Raw genomic sequence first — 20381 nt, 5'->3', positions numbered from 1 at the left:
GTTGTAATCGGCCTCTTCCGTGCCCGTGTCCCTGTCCCTAGCTTTCCCAGAAGGCGGGGATGGGGCTGACTCACCTCCCCGGAGCTGCAGACGCCTCATCACCTGCCCTCTGATTGCCTGAAAGGAGTGGGTAGGGGCAGGGCGGATCACTGTGACGAATCGTTCCCGAACTCCTTCTGCTTTTGGTTTGTTTGTTTGTTTATTTTGGCTGCAAGGCGGGGCATGCCGGCATGCGGGATTGCCTCCACGCCCCCTGCAGTGGAACCGCGGAGTCTTAACCCCTGGACCGCCAGGGAAGCCTCCCCTTCTTTTCACCCGCACAACACAGCCGTCTAACCCCTGTTAACTACCCTCCAACTCCTGCCCCGGGCCGGGCGGCGGGGCGTAGGGGAACGCTCCTCACTCGCGGGTCCGTCGGGGCAGGGGCGGCGGGAGCGCGAGTGGCTCTGGGCCGCCGAGAGAACAGGCGCCCAGCCGCGATGGGCCCGGGCGTCCCCGCACACCCCGGGGTGCGGGGGTCCGGGGACTCTCCCGGGGTCGCTCTAACAGCCCATTTTCCAACCCGAGGGAACTGAGGCGCCGAGAGGCCCGGGGACTCGCCTCCGCCCCGCCCGAGGCCCCGCCCCTCCTGGTGGCCCAGGCGCCCCGGCCCCGCCCTGAGGCCACGCCCCCTGCTGGCCCAGGGGCTCCTTGTCCCGCCCAAGGCCCCGCCCCTGAGCCCCCGCCCCGCCTGCTGGCCCAGGCGCTCCAGGCCCCGCCCCGAGGCCCCGCCCCCATCCCGGCCCCGCCCCCGAGCCCTGAACTGGTCCTCGCGCGGCGCAGGACGACAGGTGCCGCGGAGCCGAGCCCTGAGCAGCAGCCGGGCGCTCAGAGCCGCGCTCCCAGCCCCACCATGGGCAACAGCGCGGGCCGCAGCGACTTCGAGTGGGTCTACACGGACCAGCCTCACACGCAGAGGCGCAAGGAGATGCTCGGTGAGCGCGGGCCCCAAGTGGGGACAGCCCTGGGGCCGTGTGGTGTCCCGGGTCAGCCCAAACCCGGGGAGGCGTCGCTTCTGCGAGGCCCGGATGCCCAGCAGGCCTTCTCCGACCTCTGCTTCAGAGGGTGGGAGCTCCACTCCCAGTCCGGCAGCCTCCCCAACTCAGGGTCCCCCGCTCCGGTCTGGGACTCTCCTTCGCGTCTCTGTCTCTGTCCCGGGATCGAGGACCCGAGCCCAGATCCGTGCGTCGGGGGAGCGCGTCTCGGCTACTCCATCCCGGCTGTGGGACGGGAGACCCTCCCCGGACTCGAGGCGCACAGGTCAGCCCCAGGGACTGTCTTTGTGAGGGATGCGCCGCCCCCGCCCGCGAAGGCAGCTCCGTGGCCACCTGTTGGGCACCGCACCCTGGGTTCCCCCGTGCGCAGGGCGCCGGCTCCCGGCGGCCCCGCCCGAGAGGCGCCAAGCCCAGCCCCAGTACCCGGCTTTAGGGCAGAATGAACGCCTCGAAGGAAGCAAAGCTGAACGAGAGACAACTTATTTAAAAACAAACAAACAACAAAGAAAAGTTTACCAGAGTGTCCTTTTATTTTGTAGCGCAATGTACGGTGGCTTGGAAAGTCATCTTTACTTACATGGTCACCCATCCTGTGGACTCACCCACCTTGCGGGCTCCATCAGTCTCTCAGAAGGACCCAGAATGTACGGTTCCTTTACCCACGATTAGAGGTTCAAGGACTCGCACCTCCAGAGCAGCTGCTGCTAGGTGCCACCAAGTCACCTTTGCAGCCATATCGGTTTCCAGGTGAACACGGTGGTTCTCCCCAAAGTCGGTCACCATTCCACACACTCACCCACACGTGCAGTTGGCAAAAGTCTTTATTCTTTGCCAAACAGGTTGACAAAACAATACTATTTCATTATGACTTTAATATTTAATTTGATTGCTTTCAGTGTCTAATTGGCCATTTAAATTTGTGTTTTGCTTTCTCTTGGGTTGGCGTTTTGCTTGTTGGGTTGTTAGAACTCTTTGTATTGAGGTTTTTAACCCTTAGTCTTATACAATACATTGGAAATCTTCCCTTTATAATCAGATGAGCTTTTTTTTTAAAAATGCATTTGAATAGATTGGATCTTTTGTTTAAAATTTTCTCTTTTGTGTCTTCCTGCTCCACCCCAAGACTAGGAAAGTATTCCTTTTAAACCTTTCAGACACAGGATGCAGAGTGGTTAATGTAGGGCTATGCCCTGCTGTTGCTGGGGTCCCAGGGCCTGGAGGCCCCTGGGTGGGTCCGTGGGTCTGTGGTTTTCCCCTGTGAGGTGAGCGATAACCCTGCACTGTGCGTGGCCCCAGCGGGGGTGGGGGGTGGGCGGCATCGTCTGTTGCACTTGCGAACTTCCTGCAGGTGGCTCAGAGGGTCCTGCAGGGCTGTGTTTCCTTCCCCTTCCCGGGCTCTCCCCGCCACCCACCCCCCTTACGGGACTCACTGCGCACCTGGCCCCAGGTGGAGAAGGCTGGGGGATATAGCCTGGCCCACAGAGCTGCCTGGGGGGATGCAGACACTCTGGACTGCAGCATTACTTCCCCACTCTGCATAATGGGCACAGTAATCCTTTCTGGCAGAGTGGGTGTGAGGATAAAAGGAGATGTTGGGTGAGAAGGTGCTCCATTGTGGTACCCAGCTCGCCAGGACGTGGAGAAGGATTCCTCTCTGAAGAGAGAAGCCATGGGCCCTGGAACCAATCCAGGAAGCATCCTGGATGGGATGGCTGGGAACCCTGGAAGACCTGGAGGAGAGGGTGGAGACTTGGGCCAGGGCGGGGACAGCACAAGTTCTCAAGGGCTGACTCTCCAGGGCGCTTTGCAAATTCCCACTGCACTGGGTGCTGCGGGTTCCTCCCCACACAGCCAGTTTTGAGCTAAGGAACTTGGAACGTGTCCTCTTCCCTCCCTCCCTCCCAGGCATTGCGGTTCCTCCACCCCAGAGTCCTGCCTGCCTGCCCTACTCGCTCCAGCTCAGCTCTCCCTCCTGCAGGAACAGCCCCCTCCCGGCCTGGGTTGGGGGAAGGTGCTCCAGGGGAATTCCCCTTCCAGCCCATCAGGTCTTTACTTCTTGGAGGCAGGTTTCCAGACCTGGAAGCTTTGCAGACCTTGATTGTGAGCCAGGACCACACCCACTCATCAGCTTTGTGACCCTGGGCGAGTCAATAAGCAGATGAAGAAACTGAGGTCTGATTGAGTTGAACGGGTTAATTGTAGTTCTTTCTTTGTGGGGGTGTTGTGCAGGTTAAATGAGGTGGTGTGAAGTGTTTTGCCACCACTCAATCAATATTAGCTGCTCTCTTGCAGCAAGGCTCCGTGATTTCCCCAAGGACGGGGAGTGAGTGCTCTTCCATCTCTGTTTTCCTGTTTTCTTCCATCTGCTGTTTCCCAGCCTGAGAAAACCCTACGTGTAACTGTTGGTCTCTCTTTAGATGGGAGGCACAGAGTGGGGCTCAGAGAGGGGAAGTGACTTGCCCAGAGCCACACAGCTCAGAGGCCAAGTTGGTGTTCAGGCAGGGATGTGCCCCAGTGCTCCTAAAGAGCCTCACCTCTTGGAGTCGTGCGTGCATGCCAAGTCACTTCAGTCTGTCTGACTCTTTGCAACCGCATGGACTGTAGCCCGCCAGGCTCCTTGGTCCATGGGATTCTCCAGGCAAGAATGCTGGAATGAGTTGCCATGCCCTCCTCCAGGGGATCTTCCTGACCCAGGTGTCTCTTACATCTACTTGCACTGGCAGGCGGGTTCTTTACCACTAGCGCCACTAGGGAAGCTCAATCCCGGAGTCAGAACCCAGGAAGTCCTTGCGTAGAGCCAGCAGCAGTGCTCTTTGTGCAGGACCAAAGTCCACCTCCAGATCCTGCCTGGATGGAGGAGACATGCCTCCCAGGCCAGGGCTGAGGTTCCCGTGCTGCAAGGGCAGGAGCAGAGAGCCGGTGGGGCTCCGTCCTGTCGGAGATCAGAGCCCAAGCCAGGCACGCCCAGAGGAGTAAGAGGCAGGGTTTGAATTTGTCTTTTCAAAAACAAACAGCTTTGTGATTTTTTTTGTTTGTTTTTGTGTTTTATTTATGAAAGGGCACACACATAGTTAAAAAAAAAAATCAAATAATCAAAAAATAATCCAAGGAAAACAAGGAAGTAAGGCTCCGGCAATTGTTGGCTTATTTGCTTAGGAAAAGCCTTTGCCGGGGCTCTCTCAGTGGCAAGTGGTTAAGCCCAGAACTGAACTGGCTGACAAGCTCGAGGGAGTTCATGGAGACCACAGGAGAGGAGGCCACAGGGCCGTTCTCTCTGTCCTGATCCTGCCTGACCCTCCTTCTCCGTGTCCACCAGGCGGGCTGCAGCCTGCGGCCACCCAGCTCTGAGATCCCGCAGAGGAAACAGGTGCCTCCCTCCCCTTCTGCCCTGAGCCAGCTCACCTCTGGCCAGAGCTGTGAGGCCTCTGATTGGCCAGTCGGCAGGGGATGGGCAAGCCACACAGCATCACATTGTGAGGACAGAGGGAAGCAGCTGTTGGAAAAAGGGGTGCTGTGCTCCGAAGTTGGGTGGGGAGGGAGGGGTGCTTGGGTACACGGCCGCACAGACACTAAGTGATCCCTAGGGCCGTATTTGACCTGACTGCGTCCTTCCTGGCTTGAATCCTCCAAGGCAGCGGTCCCCAACCTTTTCGGCACCAGGGAACGTATTTCAAGAAAGACAGTTTTTCGCTGGACCTGGGGTGGGGTGGGGATGGTTTGGGGATGATTCACACGCACAACATTTATTGTGTACTTCACTGCTATTATTATCACATCAGCTCCACCTCAGATCATCAATCATTAGATCCTAGAGGTTGGGGACCCCTGCTCCAAGGGTTTCGCTTCCTAAAAATCTCATCTCTGCTCTCTGTCGACACCCCAGTACTCTGGTAACCTTTCTCCCTAGCTCCTGCTCTCCGGCCACTCGGTGGAGTGTGGCTCGCCCTCCATCTGCCTATTTCACGGCTTTTGCAAACGCTGTTTCCTCTGCTTGAAATCTTTTTCCTACTCCACCTCCTTCTAGGATTCCTTCAAGTCTCAGACTAAATGTCCCTTTCTCAGAAACATTGTGTGATAGTACGTGTGTGCACATAGACTTTTTGTTTGGAAATAATTAATGAGTTGACTCTCTGGAGGAAATGAAAAGTCCCTGATTTGCAGACTGGCAGTTGTCAGTCTTTGTAACCATTTCCATCATGGCCAACTTCACACTGCCAACAGGCATCGCTGCCCACGTTGCTGGGGAGATGGGAGCATACGTGGGGTGTGACAGCGTCAGGCGTGGGCTGGTGGTCTACACCACAGTGTACCCCACCCTCGCTCCCCAGCCACCCCTCCCTTGTCCTCCCGTGGAGTACTGTGCACTGTTACCTCGTGACCTTTGCTCCCATCTGTAAATCTGCATCGGCTTGTGGGGCGGTAGCTTTAATTGTCCGACTCTTCCACTCGACTCTGAGCTTCCCGAGGGCAGGGCAGGGCCGGGCCCACCGCCACCAGTGCCCATCCCAGCGAGGCTGCAGGAGGCAACAAAATCTTGAGCATCTCTAGTCCCACCTGCCAGGACCGTCCCGGGGCTTTATCCTCTTTCCAGCAGCGCCCAGGTGGCGATGTGGTAAAGAACCCACCTGCCAATGCAGGAGACGTAAGAGACATGGGTTTGGTCCCTAGGTTGGGAAGATCCCCTGGAGGAGGGCTTGGCAACCCACTCCAGTATTCTTGCCTGGAGAATCCCATGGACAGAGGGGCCTGGAGGGATACAGTCCATGGGGTCTCAAAGAGTCAGGCACACAGCGATGCCAGGGTCGCATCAGCAGCAGCACGGGGCATACAGCTTAATCCTTGCCACTGGGGAGCAGGAAGCCCTGTCTTTTCACTTAGAACATTTTTTCCATTCTTTTCTCTTCTCCTCCCTACTTTTTTTTATTTAATCTTACAGACATTTACATTTTTTTGCATTTTTTAATGCTGGGCGGGACCTTGGGAATTTAGGCACCCTGCCCAAGGTCACCTGGCCATCTAGGGTTAGGGTTAGGGTTACGACAAGTCTCTAACCTGGTGACATGGCCCGCACCTCTGACCCACCCTTTCCTCCACCCGGGACCTGAGAACAGCCTGCCTCCCGTCCAGCCCCTGGCACGTGACTCATGGGCAGACTCCAGCTCACGTGGCCCCTGCTCTCATTCTTTCCGACCTCTGTACTAATGTGTGTGCCATGCCTTTCCTCCTGGCCTGCTTCTAACCCGCATTCTTTAATTTGTACCCACTTTTATGAGGCATGATTTACATGCCATAAAATTCACTCATTATAAAGACACAGTCCAGCGATTTTTAGTGAGGTTACACAATCCAATCGAGTTTAGAGTGCTGCCCTCACCCCGGAGGGCCCAGGACCCCTTGCAGTGACCATCCTAGACTCACGTCTCGAGTCCCGGCCTGCGAGTTCCCGCCTGAGGGTCACGGGTCCGGTGTGCGTCCTCTCCCGGCACATCCTCGGGGGGACACAGTGTACGCCCCGACATGCGGCGCCCAGCCCTGCTCAGCCCAGGAGCCCCTCCCGCCTCGGGATCTGGGGCCTGGCTCATCCCCGGAGCTTTGGCAAATATTTGTCAGTGAATCAGGAGCAGGTTCTGCGGGAGGCAGGTGAGGGGGTGGGGTCGTGACTCCTGGAGGTGCTCTGGGCCCCTTCCCCGGTCCCCTCCACCACTCCCAGTGCCTCCCACACTGACCAGACAGGCCTAGCTTTGCCTTTTGGCTCCGAAACCGAAACCCAGGTGGGAGAGACAGGGCTGGGGGTCGGGGGACGGCTTAGCAGAGCTGTGAGGAGCCGTGCGGGAAGGAGCGTTGGAGAGGGCTGGGGCGCCTTTGTCGGAGATGCCGTCGGAAGCAGGGCCGTGGAGGGGGGCGGTGAGGGAAGGCGCTGCACCCGGAGCGCATGTGGTGTGACTTGTGGCTTGGGGGGGCAGCAGGGAACTGACAGACGTCAGGGAATGTTCTAGACGAGGGAGCTCCTGGTGGGGAAGGGACCCCTCCACCCCGAGCTAGTGGGACCATCGTGGCACTTGACCTCCCTGGGGAAGCAGCCGGTCGGCAAGGGCGAGGTGGGGGCCTGGGGACCACCCCCGCTGCCCGCAGAGGGTGAGGACCCGGCAGCCTTCACTGCCCACTGCGACCTGGCACAGCGGGGCTCATCAGGAAAGCTTCTGGGAACAGCCAGGTGGCATCCACGGGAGACTGCTCTGTGGGGTGGCAGCCGACCCTGCGCCAGCCTAGGTCCCGCCTTCCCACAGGCTCCTCCTCTGCTGGGCCCTCGGGGCTTGTGAACAAGTCTGCCGTGTATGTAAATGTATGTAAATGTATGTCGGCACCTCAGGGCCGGCAGCCTCCTCCCTCTTCCACCCCCACCCCCGGGTGTTTATAGCCCGGCACTCAGAGCGGCCCCCTAGGGATGGAGAGTGAGGAAGCTGACCCAGAGAGGGACAGGGGCTTGCCCCAGGGCGCACAGCAGCTGGACTGAGTCAGGCTGGAGTGCGGCTCTCCTGAACGGGGACCCAGGGTTTATCTCCGGGCACTTGGCCCTGACGACACAGCCCAGCTTCAGGAAACAGCTCCTCTGGGGCTGAGGGATCCTTGCAGACTCTGGAGGAGCCGGTGGAAATCAGGCGTGGTGCAGCCTCTGTGTGCCTGTCTCTAAGCTGGGAGCCTGGTCCCCTCCTAGGCGGGCTGGTGGGGCCCGAATGACGCCGAGCACGTTTCACCTGCTGAGGTCCGGTTCCACACCCGGGCTCCGGCTCACGTCTGGCAGGCCCGAAGCCGGGGGTCCTGAGGTCAAGTCTCGGCTCCGTCGGCCTTGCCTGGACCCTCCCCTCCCCTGGGCCCCCATCCTTCCTGTGTTGTGCCTGGACAGTGTGACTTCCAGCAGTGACTGCTGTTCTTGGCCTGCCGCCTCGGGCCCCACCTGAGTCGCTGCTGGAAAGCCATTTGCATGGGTCTGGTTCGAGGCAGCAGTCGGTGCCCGGCTCCAGGGTGCCAGACGGGACCAGAGAGCCCTGAGGCCTGCGTGTCCTTAGCCAGCTTCTGCGGTGCTCTGCGCTGGAGGCCCGGGTAGGCAGGTTTCCCCTGCCGTCAGCTGAGATTGCCCGGGGCGGGGGGGCGGGCAGAGCCTGGTCAGGCTGGGCCAGGGCTCCGCTTTGGGGGCTGCAGGGCGCTCTCGTCCTCCTCCTCCAGCCTCACCCCTCTCCTGGGACCCGGAGAAGATGGAGCCTGCAGCTCTCCCCTCCCCGGCCACACCCCTGAGCCCTGGAAGACACACCCCTCGGTCAGGCCAGCCACCCCCACCCTGGCCTTCTCCATGACCCTGCCCCGCACCTCCATCCCCTCTTTCTGCCGCCCCCTCTCCCCCATCTCAACCCCCCAGCCCGCCCACTCCCCCCTTGCCCTCACTCACCTTCTCACCTTGCTTCCTGCCCACACAGCTCCTGCTGGGGCCCCCGGGGGCCTTGCTAAGTCCAGCAGGCGCCTGTCCTGCCTTCCTTTCTCTAATCCTCTTTGACCCCCGCAGTGGGACACCCCAAGCCCACAGCTACAGCTATCTGGAATCTGACTGTGCCCAGTGACCTCGTTAGGCCTGCGTAGCTGGAGGGCCCCAGAACATCTTCTTGGAGAGGACCCCAAGCCTCCCAAGCTCTCCTGGGGCCTGGAAGCCCTGGCATTGAACAGGTTCAATGTTTGCTGTTCCACCTGTCCAGCAGGTGGTAGATGGCTTAGAGAACCAGCTTGACCCACTCACCAGTGCCGCTCGGGTTGGTCCAGAGTTGCCGCTGTTCAGTCGCTCCGTTGTATCCGACTCTGTGACCCCAAGGACCGAAGCACGCCAGGCCTCCCTGTCCGTTACCAGCTCCCGGAGCGTGCTCAAACTCATGTCCATCCAACCATCTCATCCTCTGTCGTCCCCTTCTCCTCCCACCTTTAGTCTTTCCCAGCATCAGGGTCTTTTCCAATGAGTCAGTTCTTCCCATCAGGCGTCTAAAGTATGGGAGCTTCAGCTTCAGCATCAGTCCTTCCAATGAATATTCAGGATTGATTTCCTTTAGGATGGACTGGTTGGATCCCCTTGCAGTCCAAGGGACTCTCCAGAGTGGCCCCACTTAGATGGCGCCTTCCTGGGGTCTTCACTGAAGGCTGAGGCCGTTCATTGAGGCCTCCCAGTGCTGCCACCCCTGGAATCTGCTGCGCCACCCCCCCGCCCCGGTGCTCTGCTGTCTGAACCCTCACAGGGTCTTGCCTGGGTCCCCCTTGGGCTGTAGCACTTGCTCTGCCCATCCCCCCGCCGTCATGGCTTGCTGGGGCTCCCCCCGCCCCGTCTCTGTGGTCTGGACAGGGCTCTGGGCAGCGGGGAGGTGATCTGGAGCTTGGCCCCTTCTCAGATTGCCCCTGAGCTGCCCAGAGTCCAGCTTGTGCATCGGCCCACTTCCTGTTGCTTCCGGCAGGACGGCCAGGCCCAGTGGCGTCGTGGTCTGGGTGTCTGGGGCCTGTTCTCATAGGTTAAAGCAAGTCTGGGGCCAGATCGGCTTCCACCATCATCAGTCCACGGCCCCAAGGGTCAGAAATGGGATGTTTTTACTCTCAGGTCAGGAAACTGTTTAATAACACCAGTAGTAACAGCTCCTAGGGCTCCGAGCTATCACCCCAGGCTCGCCACAGTCTGGATGTGGCGGGGTGTGGGGGAGCAGGCATCACCCCATTTCCCAGATGCGGAGACCTAGGCTGGGGGGCAGTGTACAGCAGTGTACGGCCTCGGTTGGCCAGGGGTGGGGGCTGGAGACCAGGCACTCCCGCCCATGTTGAGGCCGCGGCCGAGCTGAGGGCAGCTGAGTCCTTGGGGAACTATCAGGAAAGCAAGAAGGTGGCGCCAGGCCAGGCAGCGGGGGGACCCCCAGGATGCGCTTTGTTCCACTCACGCAGGACTTACTGGCCTTGTTCGACAGGCACTGGGGGCTCCCCATCCAAGGTCACAGCTGCTGGCTCGGTCACGGCCCTGGCCTCTGAGCAGCACAGGAGTGGCCTGTCCATGGGCCTGGGTGCCTGAGCTGGGGTCCTTCCTGGTCCCTGCTGGCCCAGAACTTGCCAGGCTGTGCTCACCTGGTACTGGTGTGGCCTGCCCTGCTCTCCTGCCCCGGGCCTGGCCTCCTTCCAAGGGGAACCGGGGGCGGGGGGGGGGGGGCAGCCCTGTAGAGGCTTGTGGCCCCTGGCTACCTGAGTCAGCTCCCAGGTGTGTCTGGGCAGGTAAGGGCCCAGTCCCTGCTTGCTCAAGGAGGGAGGCTGGTGCCCAGAGACCCGCCCCTGCTGCTCGGGAGACTGGTGGAGCCCGGCGGGGCCTGTGGTCCCAGCCTGACATCCAGGTATGCAAAGGCCTTGCATTTGATGACATGCAGGCCTAGACTGTGGGTGAGAGCTTCCCCACTGCTGAGGTCACAGGCGCGTCCTTCTGGCCCCAGCTGTCACGGAGACACCTCTTCCTCCCCTGCTCCACCCCACCGTGGCCACTGGACCCCCTCCCCAGGCCTCTCAGCCCCCCACTGGAGGCATCCATCTTCCTGGGTAACACTGAGGCCCACCCTCTGACATGTCCCTGCTCACCCTGACCCCCTCTCGGGGCCAGAACAAGCTGGAATGAGGCTTGCCCACTGCACCCCCTCCTGAGTGGGGCCTCCACCCGCCGGCCGGGTCCTTGGTCTCCCTGGCCCTGCCCGGCAGGGTGATGCTGGGCGCACGCCACGCTGGCTGCCCGGCCTTGGCCAAGGCTGGTGGGCCGTGCGGCCCTCGATGGCAGGGTCGAGCGAGAGTGGCCACTGTGCCCGATGCCAGGCCGGGCCGAGGTGGGGCCCGAGGCCGTCCGGGCTGCTGGAGCCCCGGGCTTTCCTCGTCCGCGGTCCAGCTGCTGCTAGTCTCCTAGGGCTGCAGACCCCACACTTGTCCCCTCACGGTCCTGGAGGTCCGATGCCTGACCCGGGTCTCAGGGGGCTGCAGTTTCCTCCGGAGGCGCTGGCGGGGGAATCTGTCTCCGGGCCTTTCGAGCTTCTGGAGCCGCCTGCGCCCCTCGGCTCACGGCCCCTCCATCGTCACAGCCAGCGAGGGAGGTGGAGACCTTGCGCATCCCTGGACCTCCTCTCCTGCCGGCTTCCCCGCTGTCCCCAGCCTGGGGTGACGCTGGGCTGCTGGGATAACCCAGACGCTGCTTGCTGTCATGAGGTCCTCAGGCCAGCACCCCAGGCACCGTGGAAGTGGGGAGTAGGAGGTGGGCATCTTTGGGGGCGCTGTTCTCTGCTCCACCCCCCCGCCCAGTTGCCAGTCTCTCCCTCCACCTTGGGAGCTGGTTTCAGGTGGCAGGGCCTTGCTTCCCGGTCCCTGCCTCTCTTGCCAGCCTGGGGCAGCGGGCATCGCCTGGGGGCCTCTGGCCTTCCTGGGGAAGCCAAGTGGCCTCCCACAACAGGGGGACGACCCACGTGGCTGCCGTTGGGCCACGTGGGCAGGCCTGGGAGGAAGCGGCCACCGGCTTAATCCCACCACCCCCGTCCCCGGCATCCCCGTCTGCGGGCAGCACCCTGGTTGTCGGCCTGTTAAACCTGCCGGGTCTCCACGTGTTGACCGCTCGTCACAAAGCGCAGATTAATCTGGGTGCCTGCTCCCAGCCAGTCAGCCCGAGCCTCCGTGCCTTATCTATCCATCCTCCCAGTGGCCTGTTTACGGTTCAGAAACAAGCCTTGGAGCTGAGGTAACCTGCTTGGAGCCGGCATTTTTTAAAAATTTTTTATATCATGGGAAGCTCTAACAGAATTTGCCATTCTAACCATGTGTGCTGTGCTTAGCTGCTCAGCCGTGTCCGACTCTTTGAGACCTCATGAGGTGTATGCAGCCCGTCGGGCTCCTCTGTCCGTGGGGATTCTCCAGGCAAGAATACTGCAGTGGGCAGTCTATCCCGTCTCCAGGGGATCTTCCCGACCCAGGAATGGAGCCAGGGTCTCCTGCATCGCAGGCGGATTCTTTACCAGCTGAGCCACCAGGAAGCCCCGCTTTAACCGTGTGTAAAGCGTGTGATTTGGTGACGTGAATTCACGGTGTGGTGTAGCCCTCACTACTGTTTCCAAACCTTTTTCTTGACTCCAAACAGAGACGCTACACCCCTTCCCCATCACTGCCCATCCCCTGGCCCTGGCAGCCTCCGCTTTCTGGCTCTGTGAACTTGCCTATTCTAGATATTTCACTGAAGTGGAATCATACAGTTTGTGGCCTCTTGTGACTGGTTTCTTTCACTCTGCATAATGTCTTCAAGGTTCATCCATGTTGTGAGTCGCCTGGGTCAGTCCTTCATCCCTGTTTTTGGAGGAGGAGGTGCTGGTAGTTTATTCGGGAGTCTGTTCCCAGGACCAGGATTAAGGACGCTGACATTGTGAAGTGGGGAAGTGGGAAAGTCAACATAAGGACTTTTTATTTTTCCCATAGCCCCCGACTTTATTATTTGAATATTTGCAACTCTGACTCTATACATAAGTTTTAATTTCTTACAAAACTCTACATTCCATATTGCTAGGTCACTTAACTCTCCGTCTTATGTCACATTTCATCAAGGGGTATTTCCCCAAATGACAACCGGCCTGATTGTGGGCTTGCTGCTGTTCAATTGCTAAGTTGTGTCCGACTCTTGTGACCCCATGTAGACTTCCAGGCTCCTCTGTCCACGGGATCTCCCAGGCAAGAATACTGGAGTGGGTTGCCATTTCCTTCTCCATGTAAGGATTTTTTAAATTGAAGTATAACTGACCTATAACATTATATTTATATTAGCTTCAGGTATACAACATAGTGATTAAAAAAATTTTTTTAATGGAAATAGTCGATTTATAATGTGTTAGTTTCACATATACAGTAAAATGGTTCAGTTATATACATGTACAAGTATACGAACATACAAATATTAGTTTTTACATTCTCTTCCATTATAGATTATTACAAGGTATTGAGTATAGTTCCTTGTGCTCACAGTAGGTCCTTGTTGATTATCTATCTTATATATAGTAATGTAGATATTTTAATCCTAAACGCCTAATTTATCTCTCCCCCCCAACACAATGATTTCATATATTATATTTCAAAATGACCCCCATAAGTCTAGTTAACATCTGTCATCTTACAGTATTACAATTTTTTATCTTGATGAGTTCTTGGATGACAAATTCTTTTTTTTTTTTTTTCCAGTTTTGAGATGTAATTCACAGATAATATAAGTTTAAAGTGTACAACATAGTGGTTTGATATGTGTATGTATTGCAAAATGATTACCACAGTAAGTTTAGTGAGCATGGGATGACAAATTCTTGATGAGAACTTTCAAGACCTGCTTTTGTAACAAGTTAAAAGTATGCAGTACAGTATGACTAACTGTAATCACCATTCTGGGTATTACATTCCTATGTCCTACTTGTTTTATAACTGGAAGTTTCATTCCTCCCTGAGGCTGAATAATATTCTGTTGTGTGGCTGGACCTCATTTTTGTTTATCTGCTCATCAGTTAATGGACACTGATGGTTGTTCCTACTTTCTGGCTGTTGTGAATAGTTCTCTGAACATGGGTGTGCAAGTATCTGTGACCCTGAATTTAAATTCTTTAGGAGTGGAACTACGTGGTCTTATGGTTAATTCCATTTTTAACTTTACGAGAAACCACCCAATTGCTCTCCACAGTGGCCGCACCATTTTGCATTCCTACTAGCAACACACAGACAAGGATCCCTGTTTCTCCGCAGCCGTGTCAGCACCTGTTATTTTCTGTTTTTCTGAGTTTAGGTGTCTTAGCAGCTCTGAGTTGGGACCACACAGTGATGCTGGCGGCACCCCTGGTGACTGATGATGTTGAGCATCTTTTCATGTGCTTAGAGGACCAGGTGCACATCTTTGGAGAAACATCTATTCAAGTTCCTTTGCCGATTTTTCGTTGGGCTGTTTGTTTTTTTGTTTGGGGGTTGAAGGAGATCTTTATATAGTCTGGTTATTAAACCCTCTTTCCAGAGCTGCAATTTGAACGCTGCTGTCTTCCAACTCTGGCTGGGGATGCTGTGGTCCCCGGGGGCCCATTAAGCAGGGCTGAGATTTATCGTCCGTCCTGCGCTTGCTTGCGCTTTCCCAGGTTCAGCTTTGACACTGTGCTGTGACCACCCTTCTCTTGGACCTGATTAGATGGTGTCCTTGGCAGATTCAGGGAGAGCTCTCTGGATCAAAGGGCCCAGGCAGTTGTGCAAGGTGGAAGCCTGGGAGTAGCAGGCAGTAGGGGGAAGGAGGCCGGAATAAGAACAGGGAGCGGAGGGCTTCCCTGGGGCTCAGTGGTAAAAAAAAGTAAGTGAGGGTCACTCAGTCGTGTCCACCTCTTTGGGACTCCATGGCCTATACAGTCCATGGAATTCTCCAGGCCAGAATACTGGAGTGGGTAGCCGTTCCCTTCTCCAGGGGATCGTCTCAAGAGACCTGGGATCGAACCCAGGTCTCCCACACTGCAGGTGGATTCTCTTATCATATGAGCCCCCAGGGAAGCCCAGGAACACTGGAGTGGGGAGCCTATCCCTTCTGCAGGGGATCTTCCTGACCCAGTGATTGAACCAGGGTCCCCTGCATTGCAGGCAGATTCTTTACCAGCTGAGCTACGGGGGAAGCCCCAGTGGTAAAGAATCTGCCTGCCAATACAAGAGATATGGGTTCAGTCCCTGGTCGGGAAGATGGTACATGCCGTGGAGCAACGAAGCCCGTTCGCCACGACTATGAAGCCTGTGCTGGAGAGCACACAGACCGCAACTAAGCCCGCACACCCTAGCGCCGTGCTCTGCAAAAAGAGAAGCCGCTGCAATGAGAAGCCCGGGTACCACGACTAAAGGGTAGCCCCCGCTTGATGTAATTAGAGAAAAGCCCTGGTAGCAACGAAGTCCCAGCACAGGCAAAAATGAAGAAGTAAAACTGTATATTAAAGAAATAACAGGGGGCAGGGGTATGATATTCAGACCCCACCCTGGCCCCCGGCAGGCTGTCTTGAGGCAGACTATAGCGCATCCGCTCACTTGCCTGAAGCCCAAACCACTGTAGCTGCCGGATGAGGTGACGGCTTGGTGGGAGTGTTGCTGTGTAGGCAGCGGGGGTGTAGGTGCTGCCAGGCGGATTCCGTGGGCTTCCTGGGCAGAGGTTGCAGGACGTGGGGACCCCGACAGTCCCCCCAGCATCTCCAGCGGATGCGAGCTGGCCCACCATCAGGACCAGTCTGGGGGACACACAGCCTCCAAGGCACATCCGCATGTCACTCTGAGACTCAAGAGGCCCAGGGAGGGTGGGAACGTACCACGGCCACCCAGTGAGATCAGGGCTGATCTCAAGATGGGCTTGTGGTGCCACTGCAGCTCGGGTGGGGGGACTTGGAGAGAGCTTCCCCCTTGACTGGACAGAATTCCTTGGCCCTTGTGTGCATCGCCTTGCATACCCCCAGGGACAGGCAGCTCACCACCTCTAAAACAGTTGATCGCATTGCTGAGTGGCTCTGATAGGAAGTTCTCTGGGCTGGGAGGAAGGAGGAGCACAAAAGGGAAGCGACTTCCTGGGTCACTGGGAGAGACGGGCAGGCCAGGATCGGATGCTGGGCGATTTGAGTCAGGGCCTGCCTGGCTTCTGCTGCAGCCCTGGGGGACCCTCTTCCCAGGCCAGCCTGAGGCCGCCCAGCTGCTGGCTGGGCAGGAGGGGTCGACATTGGGCACACTGGAGTTGGGCACTGATGGCCCTAAGGGCGCCTGCATCCTCCCTGGCCTCAATCCCCATCCGTGTGCCCGGACACTGGCCCCACCTGAGGATCCCAGGGAGAGAGCAGACCTGGGGTGTGAACGTGACGTCCCCTCGAGCGCGTGTCGCCCCTGCCCTGTCCCTCCCGGCCTCTGGACACTGCACCAGCCAGCTCAGCAGCCTTACGCCTGGCCCTGCAGCCCCCTCCGGCCAAGTAGAGGTTTCTAGAAGGCACTGCCCTCTGGACCTAAGGGCCCCGACTCCACCCTTTTCTCTCTTGGCTACTCCCTGCCTGGGCGACTGCCCTGCCATTGTGTTCTCCCTTTTCTGTTAAACAAAATACAGAAAAGTACAAACGACATGATAATAAACACCCACCACCCCCACCCCCAAATAAGCATATCCAACGTTTTATCCTATTTCCTTCAGATCTTGTTTAAAAGGACTGAAATACCGAGACAAAGCCAGAGCCCTCCACATTCCCCTCCCCCAGCCCCGCCGCCCCCTCCCAGGGCCCAGAGAGTCTGCCTGTGGCCCACCCCCCACCCTTGAAGACACAACCACGCACAGCACCGCGTGGGTATAGAACCTGCAGCTCCCGGCAGCTGCTTTGATTTTGGGCATCACGTTTCTGTGACCCAGGCTGACACCTGCTCTTTGCTGAGGCTGGTGACCAAGGACCCCCCCCCCCATCCCGCCACTCTGGGAAGTCTCCCCAGAGCCCCCCTGGGGTGGGCGGTGGAGGCGGGTCTGCGGGTGCAGAGTCTGCAGTACTCTCTGGGTCACCGCCTGGGGGCTTGATGGTGGAGGGAAAAGGCGGGAGGGAGGGAAGAGGGCAGGAAAAATGGGAGGAGGAGAGGAGGGGGAGGGAAGAGGAAGGGGGAGGGGGACGGGAAGGAGGGGGAGGTCCAGTGGGGTGGGAGTGGGGGGGGAAGCACAGATTTTGGGACCCAGGAGGCCAATGCCTGCCTCACCTTCTCCTCCGCCCTCCCTACAGCCAAGTACCCAGCCATCAAGGCCCTGATGCGGCCGGACCCCCACCTCAAGTGGACCGTAACGGGGATGGTGCTGGTGCAGCTGCTGGCCTGCTGGCTGGTGCAGGGGCTGGCGTGGCGCTGGCTTTTCTTCTGGGCCTATGCCTTCGGGGGCTGCGTGAACCACTCGCTGACTCTGGCCATCCACGACATCTCGCACAACACCGCCTTCGGCACGGGCCGCGCCGCCCACAACCGCTGGTTCGCCATCTTCGCCAACCTGCCCGTGGGCTTGCCCTACGCCGCCACCTTCAAGAAGTACCACGTGGACCACCACCGCTACCTGGGTGGCGACGGGCTGGACGTGGACGTGCCCACGCGCTTCGAGGGCTGGCTCTTCTGCACTCCGGCCCGCAAGCTGCTCTGGCTGGTCCTGCAGCCCTTCTTCTACGCGCTGCGGCCGCTCTGCGTGCACCCCAAGGCCATGACCCGCATGGAGCTCTGCAACGCCCTGGTGCAGCTGGCGGCTGACGCCGCCATCTACGCCCTCTGGGGGCTCAAGCCCGTGGTCTACCTGCTGGCCAGCTCTCTGCTGGGCCTGGGCCTGCACCCCATCTCGGGCCACTTTGTGGCTGAACACTACATGTTCCTCAAGGGCCACGAGACCTACTCCTACTACGGGCCCCTCAACTGGATCACCTTCAATGTGGGCTACCACATGGAGCATCACGACTTCCCCAGCATCCCCGGCTGCAACCTGCCCCTGGTAGGCGGGGTCAGGGGGTGGGGGGCGAGGCGGGGAGGTGTGGGGAGGGCTTTGGGCTGCCCTGTGGCCTCTCTCTCCTGCCGATCATGGGGTGGCCACGTTCTCCCTTGCGGTCCCCAGGGCAGGGGGAAAGGCCATGAGGCACACGGCGTGCCTGACTGGAGAACGAGGAGGTGAATTCAGGGTGGGCAGGGGCTTGAGGGCTAAGTTACAGTTCAGGCCTCTTGGTTTCATGGGACCCTGTTTGAGCACAGTTGTGACAGGCACAGGCTGGCTGTGTGTCCTGGGCCCAGCCGCTGGCCCTCTGTGTGCCTCAGAAGGTGCAGCAGTGTGGGCGAGGCAACCCCCCTTCTTGTCCCTGCCCTGCAAACTTCCAGGGCCCCCTCATGGCACAAAGAGGCCAGAGGTCTTGCCCTTTGTGACCCTAGGGGTCAGCATGAAGCATCCGTCCTGGGAGACCTGGGGTTGGAGGAGTGTCTGAGTGTGCAAGTCTGTGTGTGTGTCCCTGTGTGTCCACGTGGTTAGGTGTGCCTGTCCGTACATGCGTGTCTGGGTGTGCATGTTCACCCACCCGTGGGTTCGAGTGTGTGAGAGCGCTGGCCTGGGTGTGCAGGTGTTTGTGGTGCACTGACCCCCACCCCGCTCCGCCCCACTCCTCCGAGGTCCTGCTCTGTGCTGACCACTGTCTCGTGGACGCCTCACCCTAAGCCCATGCGACATTTCAAGGCCATCATGCCCATTTCACGGATGAGAAGGCAGAGGCTAAGGTTGGAGGGGGGTTCCCTGGCCCCAGGAAGCAGCAGAGCCAGACTTTTGACCCAAGACGCTCACAGGAGCGTCTGCTGTCAGCTGTGACCCTTTAACTCCTCCCAAGCAAAGTCAAAGGCTCCCAGCTCCCGCCTTGTGGGTCCCTTCATCCCCGGAGGGCGCCCCCCCACCCCCTCCCGCCCCGTCTTCGGCCATAAAGCAGGCCCTGTGGACCTGGCCTTCCCCACGGTTGGCGAGCAGGGGAGGTGCCGGTGTGGATGTAGCTGCTTAGGCTGGAGCGCTTCCTGGAGGAGGTGGGCTGGGGGTGTCAGGTGCAGAGTGGGGCAGGGAGCTGCAGTGGGAAATGACAGGTACTGAGGCCAGAGAGGAGGGTGTTGGGGTGAGGGGGTGGTGAGAGCCGAGGCCGGAGGAGAGCCTGCAGGTCACCGAGGGCATCTTGTGCCGGGTGCGGAGGCGCGGGCACAGACCGTGGTTGAGCAGGACTCAGCGCTCCGGCCCACCCCGGGGCTCCTGGATCAGAGACTCGGGGTGTGGGCCCCCGGGAGGGAGGGGAGTGTGCATTTTAATTCCTCACCCCGTTTGGGGCCGGGGGCGGGGGGAGGGGGGGAAGCTCAGCGCCTCCTGGTGCCAGCGGCCCCTCCGCTTTCGGGCAGCGCCTGCGGCCTCCTGCCTGGCTCAGCGGGAGAACACAGGTACCCTCAGCGCGGACTGGGCTGTGCGCGCGTGCACGTGCTCACGTGGTCTGTGTGCTCGCACGTGCGTCTGCGTGCGTGCGCGCGCGCGGCCGCTGACCCGCTCGCCCCACCCCTGCAGGTACGGAAGATCGCACCCGAGTACTACGACCACCTGCCCCAGCACCACTCGTGGGTGAAGGTGCTCTGGGATTTTGTGTTCGACGACTCCCTGGGGCCCTTCGCGCGGGTGAAGAGGGTGTGCAAGCTGGCGGAGAACCAACTGTGAGCCCGACGGCCGGCTGGCGTCCTGGGGCTCGCTGCTGTCCCGCCCCGCCCCGCCCGATGCAGGGCTGGCTGTCAGCGTTCCCGGCCTAATACCCAGAACTGGTTTGGCTGCATTTGGTTCCCGCGCCCTGGGCCGCTGCTCTTTTCCCCGGAGCACCCCCCGCCCCGCACCCCCTCCCCCAGACCACACCTGGCGGCAGCGGGCACCGATGGCGGCTCGGGCTGTACATGGACTGGTGACCTCAGGCCGGCCCTCCCTTTCAGGGCTGGGCCTGACCCTGCCCTGGGCACTCTGCGCCTAGGGAGCAGAGTCCTCTGGCGTTCCCATGCCCTAAATTAAATCCAGCGTTGGTTTTCAAGTCCCCAGAGCCTACTTCCCCGGATTGGGCCTGGCTCCCTGCGAGCAGGGCCTGGGGCCGCTGTGTGCCGCCCTCGTGGGGACCAGCACTGAGGCAGCATCCTGGCTGGCCCCAGGTGTGGGCAGAGGTCCATGTGTCCCTTGGCCCATGCTCCTGCCTCAACCCGCCCACCACCCCGGTCTGCCTCACCCCTGCTCCACCTTGAGCCCGCACCCCCACCGGCTCAGATGTGGGGCTGGAGAAGAGGTACCGCGGGTCAGGGAGATGGTGGGTGGACAGGTGGCCAGACCGAGGTGCCAGTCCAAGTGAAGGGCAGCTCTGATGGTGTCTCAGGGACGTGGGGCACTGCCTGTCCTGGCTAAGCCAAGGACTGATGACACAGGTGACCGGGGAGGCGTCGGCAGCCCCCCGGCCCAGGGAGGGGCTGTGTCGGGATGGGCGTCCGGGTCTCCCACGGGCAGGCAGGCAGCAGGAGGGCGCCTGGGCGAGGGAGACAGCCCCCCTTGGAGACGTGAGGCTGGGTAGGCCGAGGATCACCCCTGGGGGCGGGTGTGGTGGGGCTGGGAGTGGCCCTGGGCGGTCTGACCACTGGACGGCCCTGGGAGTAGACCCCTGTGCTCGATGAGGGAGGGGAGCGTGGCTCTCAGTAGGGAGCCCCGAGCGCTCAGCTGAGCCCTCGAGTTGCCAGGTGCTTATCTGATCCCGCCAGAGCTGA

At 59.5% G+C, this 20381-nt stretch overlaps 1 protein-coding gene across 1 annotated transcript; it reads left to right on the top strand.

Moving 5' to 3' along the window:
- Positions 1-805: 805 nt before the first annotated feature.
- On the top strand, positions 806-19666 carry DEGS2 (delta 4-desaturase, sphingolipid 2). The gene is made up of 3 exons (XM_043922434.1): positions 806-974; positions 16838-17580; positions 19162-19666. The coding sequence occupies exons 1-3, from the start codon at positions 893-895 to the stop codon at positions 19306-19308; spliced, it is 972 nt and encodes a 323-aa protein (XP_043778369.1). The 5' UTR covers positions 806-892; the 3' UTR covers positions 19309-19666.
- Positions 19667-20381: the final 715 nt, after the last annotated feature.

This window comes from Cervus elaphus, chromosome 13 (genome assembly GCF_910594005.1).
Source record: "Cervus elaphus chromosome 13, mCerEla1.1, whole genome shotgun sequence".
NCBI classification, from domain to species: Eukaryota; Metazoa; Chordata; class Mammalia; order Artiodactyla; family Cervidae; genus Cervus; species Cervus elaphus.
The sequence above is the reverse complement of the archived record's forward strand: the minus strand, read 5'-3'. Positions and strand labels throughout refer to the sequence as shown.